This window comes from Globicephala melas, chromosome 2 (assembly GCF_963455315.2).
Source record: "Globicephala melas chromosome 2, mGloMel1.2, whole genome shotgun sequence".
In the NCBI taxonomy this organism is placed as follows: domain Eukaryota; kingdom Metazoa; phylum Chordata; class Mammalia; order Artiodactyla; family Delphinidae; genus Globicephala; species Globicephala melas.
In genome coordinates, this window is record NC_083315.2 from 35,983,555 (window position 1) to 36,001,505 (window position 17,951).

The 17,951-nt window shown below is 43.2% G+C and overlaps 1 protein-coding gene across 2 annotated transcripts in view; it reads right to left on the bottom strand.

Annotated features, from left to right (window-relative positions):
* The window catches only part of PDE8A (phosphodiesterase 8A), a 136,075-nt gene that overhangs the window by 57,679 nt on the left and 60,445 nt on the right, over nucleotides 1-17,951 (bottom strand). For both annotated transcript variants that reach the window (XM_030878527.2, XM_030878526.3), the window contains exons 2-4: nucleotides 10,829-10,885; nucleotides 9,042-9,232; nucleotides 485-541 (exon numbers count right to left, since the gene is read on the bottom strand). In XM_030878527.2, the coding sequence (XP_030734387.1) occupies nucleotides 485-541; nucleotides 9,042-9,232; nucleotides 10,829-10,885 (305 nt within the window). The remainder of the gene's footprint in view (nucleotides 1-484; nucleotides 542-9,041; nucleotides 9,233-10,828; nucleotides 10,886-17,951) is intronic.

Consider the following 17,951-nt stretch of genomic DNA (forward strand, 5'->3'; position numbering starts at 1 on the left):
ACAGAGATTACACTAACAGCCAGGACACAGGAGTGACTGTATATCTATTTGATACGTAAAACTTTTAACTTAAACTAAATTACTTCTGTTCTTTCCTTACCTCCAATTTTAAAATGAAATATAAGATTTCCCCCAATTATGTATAATTCAAATCTGCATAGATATTTGGAGTTTGAGGTCCCTAGGAAATACGCCTGGAAAACATTCATACTTTAGGAATGGAATTCTCTCGTGGTTTGCCTATTTCTAAAGGGAAAGGCAGTCCAAAATCACAAAACCTAGTATGAGAGTACAAACTCCAGCCATGAATTTAACTGCCAAAGTGAAAGAAAATAAGAAAGAGTAAAGAAAAAAAAGGCCCAACTAAAAAGGGTGAGGCCTGTCACGGCCCACAAGCTGTTATTTGGGCCTCTGTTAAAAGCAAACATTACACTGACACCTGAATTTCAACATCAAAAAAGAAGGAAAGAAGGAAGTATCTTACCTGCGTACTACACCAACAATAACTGTGTTTTCTGAGAGTTCTGATGATCTGATAGACCTTTAAAAAAAAGTTTTAAAATAAATTTAAAGCAATTCTTTAAAAACTAAATATACCTAAACGATTTTGGTAGACCAATTAAAGTTGGGGAGAGGGAGAAGGAAGAGCAAAAGATCCCTTCATACGCTGGAGTCACCTTCTTAGCTACTTGATCTTTCTCTCTTTGGAGGACAAACTCCTAACCAGTGGCCTATGGTAACCCTGACAATTATGGAGTGTGAAGATAGTGCAAATGATGTGCCTTCTACTTGTTCTGCTCTTTGTTAACCTAAGCTGTTTCAAGCGGAAAATTTTCCCTACCTGGGGCTTACATGAAAGGGGTTACTCATCTCTTCCTACCAAAGGAAAATGCAAGTTTATGTATATTACCACTAGCTGATGGCGACAATTCCAGTGGGGGTGAAGAAGCCCAAGGGTCAGCTCTCCACTGTATTCTAAGCAGTGCAAAGAAGGGTTCCCAAGTAGAATGCAGGCAAAAACAGTAACAATAAATATTCAAAGCTTGGAAATGCAAGATATTCTTATCAGTCAGAAAGAGGAGAATCAACACCTGACAGGAAAAATTAAGAATGGAAGACTGGTTGAGAAAAGTAGGAGACACTGCTCCACTTAAATGACCCACGGAGTATGAGTCTGCCCGCAGGGACTGAATTTAACCTTCCGGAGAAGCAGCTTCCCAGAAAGTCACGGGGAATGAAAATCCAGCCAAAAGATGAGAGAGGGCAGAGATAAATGTGACAGAGAGGAGCAGGAGGAAAAGAAGTTGCTCCACTGGAGATATGCAATGGCTTTGACCCATCCTACCCTGGGGAAGAAAGCTGGCCTATCCAGAGAAGAAGAGCCAGGACACAGGGAGGGAGGGAGGAACTCGGCCCCTGGCCGGGAAGGAAGAGGACTCACACCGGAGGGTGACTTCAGACGGAGGAGATGGAGAGGACTGGATCCAGACTGCCCCAGCCAAGTCAGAAGTGCGCTGGCCCCTGGACAATGTGTCCGGGATGAGACAAAGAGTAGCCCAGACTTACTGCCTTACTTCAGTTCTGCTGGTTCAAGAATCACTTGTGTCACTTCTGAATCACTAAACACGGAAACTGATTTGAGTGACTATTTCTCAATTCTCCCAAGGATGGTTCATAACATAACCATTCCAGATGCATAAGAGAAAAGTCAATTCATCATATACAACGGATGCCTCAGTTTTGGCAAAATTTCTCTGTAAAGGGCCAGATAATAAATATTTTAGGCTTTTTGGGCCATACAGACTCTGTCACAACTACTCAATTCTGCCATTGTAGCACGAAAGCAGCCACAGACAATACATAAACAAATGGGCCTGACTGTGTTCCCCTTTGCCTATCCCTGCCTCAGGGCACTGAGGCTTAATTTTCTCATGGAGCTCAGGGTGAGAAAGGCTGAAGTCCAACGACAGATGCAGACTAGCTCTGGGGTTGGGAAGTTGCTCAGGGATGGAAAAGCAGCCCTAGGGACCAGCCAGTCTCTCTCCTGGACCACGTAGCTCGTAACACTCTCTCTCTCGCTCTCTCTCTCTGTGTCAACACTTCTGCTTCTCCTAAGGGTCCACTGTACTCCTCCAGCTTCTATTTGCCTACCATCTCCAGAGGGAGCCAACCTAAAGGGCACTGGCTACCTGGTTCTACCAGAAGAGCCCTCTTGAAAGGTCGCTGAAGGGCTTGCTGACCAGGTGCCAGGCCCTGGTTCAAACATGGTCTCCCTGCCTAGAAAATAGCCAAGCTCACCTTCCTGGAGAAGGAGCCATGGGAAGGGCTGTTTCGGCTCAGGAGGGTGACTGGCATGGCAGACCCTCACACAACAGACAAGGCCAGGTCACTTTTCAAACCTGTTGGCTAATACTCACCCTAGCACTAATCTTAGACAGGGAATGAAAGACATGGACTCACGAATGGTATTTCCATGACTTCTTAGGACACTGTAGTTGTTCTTACATTTATACTTCTATCATATCACGAAGATTTAGAGGGAGAAAAGGCAATTTAAGTATGCAGCCAGCCATTTCAAACTAGCTCTCATCTTTTTACAAGAAAAACAGAGATCTGAGTGGTATAATAGCAAGTACGCAACCACGTAGATGGTCTCAGTTAAGTAGATTTGAATACACAGATGAGGGGCACTGGGCTAAGGACAAAGTAGAAGGAAAGACCATGTTTCCTGGAGACAAGCAGATCCCTGCAAAGGAGGTCTAACACGGTATGAAAAGGCAGAGGTGTATTCTTAACTTTCTCTGGTCCATAAGAAGGAAGAACTGGCTAGAAAATAGAAATGTCAGGAACCCGGGTTGCAAAATAACACCCTTTACTTTAGAATTCATGAAAACTAAGAAAGAAATGACATGGCGTCATCAAAATATACACCCGGACATTCGGAAGGAAGATTTCAAGAAGTCAGAAAAAAAGATGGGGCGTGAGGGACTTCCCTGGCGGTCTGGTGGCTAAGACTTTGCCTTCCAATGCAGGGGGTGTGGGTTCGATCCCTGGCCAGGGAGCTAAGATCCCACATGCCTCCTGGGCAAAAAATCAAAACATAAAACAGAAGCAATATTGTAACAAATTCAATAAAGACTTAAAAAAAAAAAAGGTCCACATCAAAAAAAAATCTTAAAAAAAGAGTAAAAATAGAAAGATGGGCCGTGAGTCTACAGCATGAGATTCTGAAAGGCTGCACAAGCATACTGGGAAGCTCTCAGAACCATGCTACCTGGTGAAACATTTGCATTTGATTTGGTTATGCACAACAGAAAACTCCAGAGAAAGTGGCTTAAACAAGACTTGTCTCCCACATGCAAGGTGTGCAGAGGTGAGCAGTCCAAGCTGCAATGGCACTCTGCAGCATCAGGAACCGGGCTCCTTCTGTCTTACGTTCCTCTATTATTGTCTGTACGTGGTTTCTTCCTCATGGTCCAAGACAGATGCTGAGCTCTAGCCATAACATCCATGTTCCAGACAGCAGGAAGAAGGACATGCATATTCCCTTCATGGACACTTTTCAGAAGATGCACATGACACTTCCATTGGCCAGCTGCAAGAAAAGCTAGGGAATGCAGTATATTTTCTAGGTGGTCGTATTCCCACCTAAACACTAGATATTCTGCTATTAAGAGTAGAAATGGATATTGGGGGGCAACTACCAGTCTCCAGATACACTAGGAAACTACAAGTAATTCTGATGATGGTCTTGATACAAAACTAGAAAAAAGGCCACATGCTGGAGGCTTACTGTATGAACATAGCAAAGCTCTTCAACGACTTAAATTTTACAAAACCACAACTCCATTACTTGTACTATGCCACTGTTCCCTCTGCCACGTGGAATGAGTTTCACATTGAAAAGAATGGAATTTACGATAGTAAAAAGGATGTTCAGACCAAGGTAAATCCAGAGATTGTTATGAAAGCACCCAGCACTCTGCGTTCAATCTTGCTTCTGCATTCAACACAGACTTTTTTTAAAAAACATCTTTATTGGCGTATAATTTCTTTACAATGTCGTGTTTCTGCTTTATAAAAAAGTGAATCAGCTATACATATACATATATCCCCATATCTCCTCCCTCTTGCGTCTCCCTCCCACCCTCCCTATCTCACCCCTCTAGGTGGTCACAAACCACCGAGCTGATCTCCCTGTGCTATGTGGCTGCTTCCCACTAGCTATCTATTTTACACTTGGTAGTGTATATATGTCCATGCCACTCTCTCACTTTGTCCCAGCTTACCCTTCCCCCTCCCCGTGTCCTCAAGTCCATTCTCTACACCTGCGTCTTTATTCCTGTCCTGCCCCTAGGTTCATTGGAACCTTTTTTTTTTTTTAGATTCCATAAATATGTGTTAGCATACGGTATTTGTTTTTCTCTTTCTGACTTACTGCACTCTGTATGACAGACTCTAGGTCCATCCACCTCATTACAGATAATTCAATTTCATTTCTTTTTATGGCTGAGTAATATTCCATTGTATATACGTGCCACATCTTCTTTATCCATTCATCTGTTGATGGACACTTAGGTTGCTTCCATGTCCTGGCAACTGTAAATAGTGCTGCAATGAACATTGTGGCACATGACTCTTTTTGAATTATGGTTTTCTCAGGGTATATGCCCAGTAGTGGGATGGCTGGGTCGTATGGTAGTTCTATTTCTAGTATTTTAAGGAATCTCCATACTGTTCTCCATAGTGGCTGTATCAATCTACATTCCCACCAACAGTGCAAGAGGGTTCCCTTTTCTCCACACCCTCTCCAGCACTTATTGTCTGTAGATTTTTTGATGATGGCCATTCTGACTGGTGTGAGGTGATACCTCATTGTAATTTTGACTTGCATTTCTCTAATGATTAGTGATGTTGAGCATCCTTTCACGCCAACACAGACTTAATTCTGTTAACTTATGTTGGGTTTCTACGCAGTGCTTTACTTCCTCCATCTCCCTTTATAAAAATCTTCCCTTTCATTACAGAGCCCTGCTCCTGTTGCACAGAGGACTAGCTCTTCATTTCTTCTGAGTACACTAAGCATATGTCTTCTAAAAGGTTCTTCAGTTTCTTATAGAAAACAATTTTCTTTGTCTTCAGGCTGTTCTTTCCCCCTCCATAATTTGGCAGCTTTTTGGTCCCCTTCTTTATCCTTGAACGGGAGCAACATCCACCCAGGCAGACTGTCTGCAGCAGAGATGGTCAGAGGAGTCTCCCTTGCACCCCCCTTGGGGTTAGCAGCCGTCCTCCTCTGAGGTCTGGACCTGCAGATCAGGTCAACAGGTGCAAGTTTGTGCTCAGAGAGCGCTGCCAGCAGGCATGAACGGCTCTGCTGCACAGAGGGGACTCCTGGCCTGCCCTCTGCCATTCTCTGGCTAAACCTGACAACTGATGCAGTTTGCTGTTTTGAAACTGCAATATGTGAAGGAATGTTCCCAGGCTCCTTATGCCTCTGCCCCTTCTTACAACATGGTAGGAAAAACCACGTCTTTGTCCATCTCCCTCTGCTCCCTGTCTTGGGTTCCTAGTGGATGTAGAAAGTAAATCACAGAAGTGATGGTGCTCGGCTCTGGTCGGTGCAACTCCAGCTTCCCAGGCTCAGCAGGACACAGTGGGAGTAAAGCAAAGCCTCTTCCCACTTCCTTCCTGCAGGGCCATTGGAATTTCAGCTTCAGAGGCTGAAGTATGCAGAGGACATTCCAGGAACAGGCTTCTTTATTGGTCCCCATAGCACAAGAGATACAGTGAGAATCCCTGTCCTTTTCAGTCTCCCAACTTCTGACATATCTGTCATCTTATCTTTGGTTCGTTCATTGCTGTGGTCAGTTTTTGTCTCTACAGAAAGTTGGGAGGAGGCCCTGACCTCAGCCTCACAGCTGGCTGAGGCCTCCACTCCTTCCATCTTCTTCTCCACTCTCCAGGCGGCAGCCACAGTGCTCTGGCAGTGCACTCCGGACACTCCCCTGCATAGAATACGCAGACTACCCCAGGGTCTCAACTGCCTACAGGGCAGACTCCAAAGCCTTTGGCTCAGCACACAAGGCCCTCCAGATCAGGCTCGTCTGCTGCTCCAGCCTCACCCTGAGGCAGGGCCCGTACCTGCTGGATCCAGCAGCCACCTGACACCAGGTAGAGGAGCCCTGGACACCCTGCCCGGTCCTACACATGCTGCTTCCTCCACCCAGAATGTTTTCTCCACCATCCTTCCTTTCAGAACTCCCGCTTATCCTTTGGGACTCAACTCAAACACCCCCTTGTGAAGCCCTCCGAGACACAGGCACCCGCAGCATACCTCCTCTGTGGGCATCTATGAGCTGTGCTGAAATCGCTCGCTTGCCCCTGCCAACAAAAGCATTTGTTCCTCAGAGGCAAGAACGATGTCTTATTCACCTGTGTAGCTCTGGTAACAAGCACAGTGTCCTGAACCAAGAAGACCTGCCAAGTAGGGTTCTCTCAACTGGTGAGTTTGAAAATATCGCAGACACAGAATATCTAACCTCTAGGAAGGCATCTGATAAGGAGTGTAAGGAGTTCCACATGCCCCCAGTAGAGAGATACAGCTGAATGCTAATCATTTAGACACATCAGCAACTGACGAAAAACCCTTCACAGGGGGTGTTGATCAGGTATCCCAAAAGGAAGAAGAAGGGACAGACGGGGCTCTGCCAGGGCTAAGGTCTCTTAGGGAGCAGTGTAAGTGGAGAGAGAGGGCGAGCAGGTTCAGGAGGGACGGCCTGGAAAGATTCCTTGAAGGAACAGTCCACAGTGGGCAGGCACCCTTAAAAGGGATGATCTTAAGGGAGATAAACCAGGTAAGGGCCAGAACTGAGATGAAACTGACTAGGAAAGTAAATCAGGGCCCACTCCTGCCTCTAGAAAACTCACTACAAATGGCACAAGGACTCCCCCCGCCCCTTGTCCTCCAAATCCTCAGCCAACAAGACAAAAGTGACGTGGTAGAACACAGCTAGCAAGAAAGACTTCCGATTCCTGGCCAGGGCTGTGACACAGCTGTCAGGAAAGGAGCGTGACCGGGGTGCCTTTGTAGAGGTCTGCTCTCTAGCTAACACAGCGGGGTGACGGCTCTGCTTACTCTACGCTCACCTACCCAAACCCGTGAGCTTCTCGGGTCGGGAGCCACGCCTACAAGAGATCTTGATTGGAAGAAGGTACTCAGAGGAGGCCTCCTTGATGGGGCTGGAATATGAAACCACACTCTGTGAGAAGCCGCTGACAGCAGTGAGGATGTGCTCCAACCAGAAAAGACCACTCCTGTCCTCAAATGTTGGAAATCTGGGGCCAAATATGGACAGAGCTGGACTCAACATGGAGGAGAACTTATGAAACTCAGAACTCTCCCTTGGGAAACCCTAACCCCCATCAGAGGCTGGATGGAGGGTGGTGGGGACTTGGTAGAAGGCATGCACTCATGACAGTCTAAGCTTCTCTAAAACCGCATGTTAAGCAACCCAGGTCACTTTCTCTGTTTTAAAACTGTATTAAGTTGTAAATTTATAAATTTGCTGAATGAGTTACCCTATTTGTTTAGAATATTCCCAAAATGTGTAACAACAGTACTTTCTCCTCCTTCAAAAAGTGGAGCATAATTGTATGTTATGTGTACCTTACCACAATAAAAAAAAGTAGACCATAACTACCACAACTTAGTTTTTCTTTTATAACACAGGACGGTCTAGCAGAGCCATCTTTATGAGTATGAATGTCATTGTCCAGCACATACCTGTGGCCAGGACAAGACTGTGAAGGAAGCCAAGTTGTCCTCAGCACCTCACCCCCCTTCACCTTTTCTGTTTGGGCTCTTTGGCTCTCCTTAGATATTTCTCCGGCCTAGCAGCAGTCTACCAAGACTAAAAGCACCACGTAACTAAGATATTTTCTTCCCTTCCTCTGAGTGCTATCCATCAAATGCTAGAGAGAGAAGGGATCGTGGAAACCAAGTGTTCCAAATTTACAGCTGAGAAAACACATCCTCAGAGAAGACAGAGAGTTACCCAAAGGCAGCTGGGCAAGGGAAGAGCCGAGCATAGGACCCAGGGTCAGAGCTCTCTCCACATCTCCACATCCCTCATGGGTGTGCTGTCAGATAACACGTCAAACAAGTCTGGGCTACAGTGACAATGGCTAACTGCCATCAACCAGACAGAAACAGGAAAGGAACACAGGCAGCATGGCAGGCAACACAGAGCAAGGCCCGAGCGAAGCTTTACTGGAGGTGGATTGCACCTGGGTAAAAGCTACCTCATCTTGACTACCTGAAAGGTGAACTCTCAAGTACATGGAAATCACCATGTACCTGTAAACAACCTTCTGAGAGGATGTCATTTTCCTGTCAGCTCAGTTTTTAACTCCTGTTATATTTGGTTTTCAACCTTTTCTATCTCCTAAAAGTCAACATTTAAATGTCCTTAAAATTAATACATTATAAAATTTTACATTATATTGAAATTATCATTTGTCTTCCCCAACATAAAAGTTTTCTTTCAAATAAAATTGATATTTCACTTTCGCCTTGCTTCCATCAGCAGCAAATGACTTTCTTTAGAAAGTACTTTTCTTAGATTTATGTCTGCTACCCAAATTCTCTCATGATATTGATATTCTGCAAGTATGAGAAACAAGGCACATACACCTAACATTAGAAGACAATTTTCAAAATTTTTATAACTTTAAAAACATCTAGAAAACTATAATAACTCTTGTTGCAGTACTATGCAGGTGACAGTTGTGGTTAATTACATACAGGATTTCATCTTAACCCTTAACGGTTCACATTCAGATTTTCTTACTGTTTTAAGCAAAGCAAAACAAAACAAAAGAGATAGAGATCCCTCCCAGAAATAATAATATTCTAATGTCTTGCTTATTTTATTTGCATGGAAGGCAACTTAAAAGACACTGAATTTAACCTAATGTATTTGGGGCTGCGTTTACTGTCACAAATGCCAGCGGGACTCTTGAGGCCTGAGTCTCAGGCTTACCTGCACAGCACCTCCCCGTCCAGCTGTTGGGGATTTCTGTGGTCAATGATGATGATGTCATGATGTTTGTCCAGGAAACAGGCAAAGGCCGTCTGAGCCTCCTTGATAACTGTACACTTAAACCCTGCTTTTTCACATGCCCTACAGAATCCATTACACTGCTTATCTTCTTTGGGAAACACTAAAAGTACCTGAATCAAAAAAGCATGAACACTTTTAAAAAAAAAAAAAAAAAGAAAGGTGTCGTTAGAATTGTCATTTCTTAACAAGCCACAGAAAACTCCCAAGTGTTTTCAAGGCAAGTACACAGATGTGAGCATAACGATGTGCTGAGTAAATCCTTTTCCTACATGTAACTCTGGGACGTTATCACTCAGCTCCCTGAAATGAGTGCTATCCTATCTGTTCTTAGTCTGGAAGTCAGTGCATGGATCATAGGCTTATTTCTTTTGCTAATAAGCCCACTGGAAGAACTCAACAAAGACTTGATTAAGTACTTTATCTTAAAACTGAATCAATTAAAAAACACAAATATTTATTTTAGTTAACAGTAAGTTAACTAGGTAAGTCCTTAGATAGCAAACACCAATATTTCAGTCAAACTCCCAGAATACTTAATACTTTAAATAATACATTTAAGTATTCTGACTCAAGACTTTATGTAATTCCTCCAAGTTAAAAAAAAAAATTCCTTTGATTATAAGAGAGGAAACTTAAAGTAGACCAAAACGTTACAACTCAAAAACTGCCCGTTTAGTGACACAAAAATAGAACCAGGTGCAAGAGACAGCTGGCTGTCCTCGCGCCTGGCCTGGACGGGCGAGGCCTGCGTCTGCTGCCCTTTCCCCTGCGCAGCCAAGCCGCCACGCCAAACCTGGGGCAGGAGCGCACTGCTCCATCCCTTCACACTCAGACTGACTAACGGGGAAACTGTGGTACGTTGTACAGTCAAGGTGGGACAGCCTAAGGGAAAGAGACTGCAAAGCTGACAGAAACCCCATTCCCCAAGACTCAGTCCCTCTAAGCTTACCCAGGTGCATAAATACCACAAGTGCAAAGAGTTAAGAGAGCACATTTCTTCTGTGCTGCACAGCATGTGGGATCTTAGTTCCCTGACCAGGGATCAAACCCAGGCCCCCTGCATTGGGACCGTGGAGTCTTAACCACTGGACCACCAGGCAAGTCCCAAGAGCACATTTCTGCCAGTCCTTTTCACATTTTAAAAAATGTAACAGTGAGCATGCGTTTGTGTACAGGAAGCATCAAGTAACGCTGGAGCTAAATTTCAATTGGTTATTTTAATATTTTGGATTAGAAAATTTATAGATATTTTCTCTCTGCTAAAGCTGACTCAGTAACAGGAGACCATGCTTTTACTCTCTGTATTGGAAAATTTCAAACCTACAAAAAGTCATGAATGACAATAAATGCTAGAACACCCTTCTTCTAGTTTCATCAATTGTTAACATTTTGCCACCTTTGCTTTCTCTCTCTCTCCACATACATACTACACACGTACGCACACACACAATTATACATATTATTTTATTGCTGAACCTTTTAAAGTAGGTTGCAGACATTTCACCTCTAAATACCTCAATGTGTATTTCTAAGAAGAGTACATTCCCTGATATAACTGTAGTACTGCTATCAAGTTCAGGGAATTCAATATTGATCCAATATTTTATCTAAAACAGAAGATTATTTTCAATGTATAACTTTAGATCCTCTCCCTCCCCGTCTTTAAAGAAAATCAAGGTGAAAATTACAGCATGGTATATTATTACCTGGAGCTGATCTGGATGAAATCTCATGGGGCCAAACTGTATATCAGCTACTGCTACCTGCAAGAAAAAGATCTGCTTAAAAATGAAAAGAGAAAAAAAAAAAGACAAGCTTGCTTAAATTTTTCTCTCATCAGTGCCACAGATGAAAATGAAATTTCTACTCTAGAGAAAAATTATGTAAATACTTATTAGACACAGGGATCTCAGTTATCTCCTTATAAACCCCAGGAAAGGTGGAGAGCAGAGGAGGACACATAAAATGAGTCTGATCCCGGCTTTTCTTTTCCTAGCTGTGTGTAAGTAATTTACCCAACCTTCAGCCTCAGTTCCTCATGTGTTAAAGAGATCACGTGAGATTACAATATAAAGAGCCCCCAAAGATTAGACACTGAACGAACATTGGTTTCTTCCATCTTTCCCCTGATGGACAATGAAATCTTACATCTAAAATGGCACACACACAAAAAAGAAATCCAGCTATCAGAACCATGGGACCTCAAAGACTCCTTGTTGAGAAACGGTTAACACTTTCATTTTACAGACAAGCACGGTGCTTATCAATAAATGCTTATTGGGAATTTCCCTGGTGGTCCAGCGGTTAGGACTCTGTACTCTCACTGCTGGGGGGCCCGGGTTTGATCCCTGTTCAGGGAACTAAGATCCCACAAGCCTCGTGGTGCGGCCAAAAAAAAAAAAAAGCTTATCTATTTGAGAACTTAACACCAACACACAAAGATAAATACAGTGTCATAACCAAACCCCAACAAGTAATAGAATCATAGCGCCAATGGAGGGCTCAGCATATACTGGGCACTGTGCTAAGGGCTGAACATACGTTATCTCGCTGAACCTTTGCAACATGTTGAGAGTTTACTTTGGAAAGCTGAGGTTCCAAGTACTTTGTTCAAGGCCACACAGCAGCAAGTGGCATCTGGGATTCCACTGACCAGTCTGTTTAGTTTTATAAACCGTGCTGCAAACCCAGGGCCACTGGAAGGTTTGGGAAGTCTGTGCACTGCACAAAGGAGCACAAGGGAGGGAGAATGGAGAGCTAAAATCCAGCCCCAAGCCATGAACCCTGGCCTTGGGTTGCTACCTGGAGGAAGAGACACATTTTGCAATTTTTCCAGAAACACTGTATATATGTGTTGAGGGGATCCCTACCCTACTCCAGGCCGCTGGGTGACGGGTGTGATTTCATACCTAAAACACAGCAGCAGCAGAACTAGATCTATAAACCTTCCCACAAGATACTTCCTAACTGCCTGCCACCTCCCGTCTCTCCCCTCAAGCAGTGATCTCTCCTACAGTAAACACGTGCAACAAAACCTGCTTAGTGATGGAGGAAGTCCATGTATATTTTTAACTGCTAGAAGCTGATGTCTACTAATTATGGGACACTGGCTCAGTTTCTGATTTGCTTTGTAGTAACTTCATCTCTCAGAAGGTGTAGAATGAGGGTCGCTACTACTCTAGACCTGAGACTGAGGAGGAGGGCTTTGCAGTAGGGTGGAAGGGTGAGCACAGACATCCCACAGCACCGTCTATCCTCCAGAGTTGGGCAGTCACCGGCCTCATCAAGAGGCACAGCTGGATGCCAAAGCCAGAATTTCTGACGGAATATGATCCAGGAGGTCCAAGAGAGTCTTAAAAGAGAGAGATGTGCTCTACGTAATCATACTCCCACAGTGCAGTGAGAAGGAAGGCAAGAGGCACCGAGAGAGACCAATCTGAACAATGACTATTTTGTTGGTTTTTATGAACAAAGTTTAAAGAAATGAATGAATGAAAGAACAAGAAATGATACAGGCCTACTGCTTGGAGAAGACAGTGAAACTACTCAGGAAAAAGAAAGAGAAGGAAGAAAATGACAGGAAAAAGAAGGGAAATCATTTTGCTGATTTTCTACAGTGTTGGGGCAGGGTGGAGTTGCACAAAAGAAACCAGAAAACCCATCAACAGGAGCGCTGTGCCACTGCCTAGGATGAAGCGGTTGCTGGACAGCACTTGGGTCCTCTGTGTGAAACGGCGGCTGCAGCCTCTCACAGAGGATACTCATGAAATTTGCTATGAAGGATCAAGGAGACAAAAGATAAAGTCTGAATGGACAGAAAGAAAATATTTATAAATATCGTAAAAACATATACTAGGTCACAAAGAAAACTTTAAAACATATTCCTTGTACAGCCTTTATTTCCAACCATAAGGCAATCAAACCAAAATTAAAAACAGAAGAAATACCCCCTCCTTGGAAATTTTTAAACTCATGTAACTGCCGGATCAGAGAGGGAAATGCAAACTATGCCTACAGATTGCTTGGAAAATAATAAAAATGAGAATGTCATGTAATAAAACCTACAGGATACTAGTAAATTTTACTCAGAGGCAAAATTCACAGTCTTAGATCTTTCTGTCATGAAACAAGAATTAATATACTAAGCTTTCAAATCACTAAATTTGAGAAAGTCAACAGTACAAACTTAAGGAAACCAGGAGGAGAAAAATAAGCTAAAGGCTATAATAATTAATAAAACTTTAAAATGTTAACGACTAGCTTGATTTTAAAAAACACATACTATATAGTGCCGGTCACAAGCTGAGGGACGAGATAAAAGAATGGACAGCTATATGCTAACACATATATATGCAATCTAAAAAAAAAAAAGTGGTTCTGAAGAACCTAGGGGCAGGACAGGAATAAAGTCATAGATGTAGAAAATGGACTTGAGGAAACAGAGGGGGAAGGGTAAGCTGGGACGAAGTGAGAGAGTGGCACTGACATATATACCCTACCAAATGTAAAACAGATAGCTAGTGGGAAGCAGCTGCATAGCACAGGGAGATCAGCTCATGCTTTGTGACCACCTAGAGGGGTGGGATAGGGAGAGTGGGAGGGAGACGCAAGAGGTAGGGAATATAGGGATATATGTATACGTATAGCTGATTCACCTTGTTATACAGCAGCAACTAACACAACAACATAAAGCAATTATACTCCGATGAAGATGTTAAATAAATTAATAAATAATAAATAAATAAAAAGAATGGACAGCTAAGGGCAAAAGTCTCATTCTTCCTGGGAAAACAATTCTGAGTACATGGTCTACACCCAAAGTGGGTGAAATAACTTTTACAAACAAAGGACAGAGTAACTTTATGATCTCAACTTGTAAAAATAACTCACCGCCGCATTAATTCTAAGAAATAAAAGAAGATATAGATTAATTTTTTTAAAGAGCATGGATTCTACTTCAGTATAATTTTAGCAGTATCATTTTAAAACATTAATGTTTCAGCAACTCTATTTTACCATTGAATACTTTCTTTATTTACTTAACTAGATTGCATTTTAACCTTACATCCTGTCTGCGGGGTATATCCGGCTCTCAGGACCTCTGTCAAGCGGTGTCCCAGCAGAGCCGGACAATTACTTACACCACTGCCCCCCCCAAAATAACCACCACCAGGAAATCTGATGACATTACTCAGTGAGCAGACGTCAGCAGTGGGCCCTCAAAGAGTAAACAACTTCCCAACTGCTCTGGATAAGGGGATCGGAACTACTAGAACTCGTGCATTCATCCTTTCTTTGTGTATGAAAATCAGAATCAAACTGACCTAATGCTTCAGGCCATAGCCCTCTTAATAATTATTTATTTTTCACATTAATATTTAGAAGGGAATAGTCATTTTCAAATCAGTTTTAATAACAGCTTTCAGCTTCAAAAGCAACTGATATTTTTAGGTAACACAGGAGCAATAATATATTCATGAACTGATATCAGTAATTATACAAGTTGTTGAATTTAGTCTTTTGGGTTTTTAAATATTTATATATTTATTAAGATTTATTGTTAAAAAAGACTGTTAAACTGGGATATCAGATAAGAATGATGTCTGTTTGTATTTTATTATTTTAAAGTAATTTTTTGTTAATGGCTGATGGAAATCTGAAATACATTATTATTAGACACCTTGATGAACCACCTATCAGTTTTCTTTTGTTTGCCTAACTGACCTAACTGCGGGGCAAAGTTACTATGTTACCAATCTTGATCACCAGTGGGGGTAGGAGAGGAAAGAGATATATAATTCCAACCTGTCTAAATATTCTACTCCTCTGACCCTCCCTTATCCCTTGCCTGCTTTTTTATTTCTGCAGCTTTAGTTACCATTTGCCCCACTACATATTTTATTCTCTTCTTATTAAAGGAGTGTCTCTCCCATGAGAATGCAAGTTCTACAAAGACAGGGATTATCTGCTTTATTTATTGCTATATTTCCAGTACCCAAAACAGTGCCTAGCACATGGCAGACATTCAAAAAATATTTCTGAATGAATGTTTGCCCAACAGCTAATCTTTTTTTATCTCTGTATTTAAATTTTTATTTTATTAAGTCTTTTGAAAATGTAATATATTTATTTTTTAACATCTTTATTGGAGTATAATTGCTTTACAATGAGCTAATCTTTTTGAACCAATCATTTATCTAAAAATCATACTCATACCAGCTTATACATATACACATGTATATAATACAGCACTTCCAGTTTTCAGAGTATTTTCATATATATTTTATATTGTAAAGGAACAGAAAGGAAGGAAGCAATCTTAGGAAAAGCCTAAGCACTAGGAACCACAAATGAATCATGTGATCTTTTTCCTACATCCTTTTATTAGAAACAGAAAGTTATGCTGGGATCAATTTATATTAATTGTTTACAAACCTAGGAACTATAGCAAAGACATAAATCAGATTTTGTCTTGAGCCATACTGTCCCTCCAGGCTTTCCCGGTACAGCCAGTGGCCATCTTGTCTCTCTCTGGGCAAAGAGTGGTAAATTGATCAAAGGGGCACAGCCTGGACAAGAGTCAGCAGACACCAGTTCTTAGGTGGGGAGAGTCAAAATTAACCCAGACATTTGGGGACCACCTACTTACTATGTTATAAGCCAAGCACAGAGGTAGGTACTGAGAGTGCAAAGACCAAATGCCTACCCTGCCCTGAGTAGGAGAAGGGGAAAACGTAAATTATGACAACATGGTGCAGATTTAATATAGAAAGAAGGTGTCTAGTATGTGCTAAAGACTTTGCTTCCAAACATATTTAAACCCAATTTAGTCCTTACCCTATGAGTAAGGGAAGCTCATTAACTCCATTTTATTGATGACCAAACTGAAGCTCAGAGCCGTATTATTAAAGCGCTGGTAAGTGGCAATGGTGGGAACTGGGCCCAATTCACAGGAACTTAATTCCTGTCGTCTTTTTTTTTAAAATAATAAATTTATTTATTTATTTTTGGCTGCGTTGGGTCTTCGTTGCTGCGCGCAGGCTTTCTCTAGTTGCAGCGAGCGGGGGCTACTCTTCCTTGCGGTGCGTGGGCTTCTTATTGTGGTGGCTTCTCTTGTTGCGGAGCACGGGCTCTAGGCGCGTGCGCTTCAGTAGTTGTGGCTCGCGGGCTCCAGAGTGTAGGCTCAGTAGTTGTGGGACACGGACTTAGATGCTCCGTGGCATGTGGGATCTTCCCGAACCAGGGTGTGAACCTGTGTCCCCTGCACTGGCAGGTGGATTCTTTTTTTTTTCTGCGGTACGCGGGCCTCTCACTGTTGTGGCCTCTCCCGTTGCGGAGCACAGGCTCCGGACGCGCAGGCTCAGCGGCCATGGCTCACGGGCCCAGCCGCTCCGCGGCATGTGGGATCTTGCCGGACCGGGGCACGAACCCGTGTCCCCTGCATCGGCAGGCGGACTCTCAACCACTGCACCACGAGGGAGGCCCCCTGTGGTCTTTTCATGCTTCACTGGGAAAGGCCTAAAGTTACCTGACCCTAACCTGTATCTAGCTGAAATAAGACCAAGAACCTGGAAAGCAGCATCCATCCATTTGACAAATCTCTGTTGAACACTCACTATGTATCAGATGGTTTCCTAGGCACTGGGCATTCAACAGAGAACAAGACAGATAATATTGCTACACAGCAGGGAGGGGTTTGATGGAGAGTAACTGGGTTACTGTTTTGAATCAGAGTCAAGGAAGGCCTCTCTGAGGGGGAACTGTGGAAGGCGAGATCTGAATGACGAGGAGTCAGCCACGCCAGGAGTGGAGGAGGGAGCACCAGGCAGAGCACAGGACTGAAGGTGGGAACAGGGTGGACCTTTGAGGAAAGGAGAGGGAAGAGTGCCGAGATGAGCTCACGGCTAGGCAGGAGCTGTAAGATGCGGAGCTTTCTAAGCCAGAACAAGAAAACTGGGTTTTATTCTAAATTTCATGAAGAGCCACTAAAAAGTTTTATACAAGGAAATGATATGATCTGATTTTTATTCTTTTAAGATCCCTTTGGGGACTTCCCTGGCAGTGCAGTGGTTAAGACTCCACGCTCCCAATGCAGGGGGCCCGGGTTTGACCCCTGGTCGGGGAACTAAAATCCTGCATACTGTGCAGTGCAGCCAATAATAATAATAATAATAATAATAAAATAAATGAATGAATGATCCCTTTGGCTACCTGTGGAAAACAGTCAGTGAGAGAGTGAGAGTAGAGGCAAAGAGACAGTAAGGAAGCTTCTGTAGTAGTCCAAGTGAGAGACGATGGTAGCCTGGCCTAGCAGTTGCCACGGAGATGAGTAGATGAATCTGGGGTGTGTTTTGCAGGTGGAGTGATCAGGACTTGCTAATGGACAGAACACAACCAAATCCACCGATTCCAAGACCAGAATTCTGATATCTGACTTGAAGTTTTACGTCAGTGCTGTGTGGAAATTTGGGGTTCTGCAGGGCATCCTAGTAGAAGCTGGTGTGGATCTGCTTGGTCCTTTCCAGATCCACCCACAAGATGGCACCAAGATCTACCCTGAGGCAAAGCTCCTTCCTAGCCGCTTCCCCTGGTCCTTCTCCCAGAGCAAGCAAAATACTCCACTATCCATCCTCAATGTCCCAGTCTCTTTTTTCTCCCCTTACCTGGTCTTAATATGCCCTTCAGTCAATTTAAACAGCACATATTTACAAGAAGGCTTTTATGTTACCTTGGATGCCAAAATCAAGTCACATGCTAGGGTGAAACAGTTCAGGTCCTTTTTTCCCAAACCCATAGTGCTGGGCAAAAAATGGTGTCTGGATTAAATGA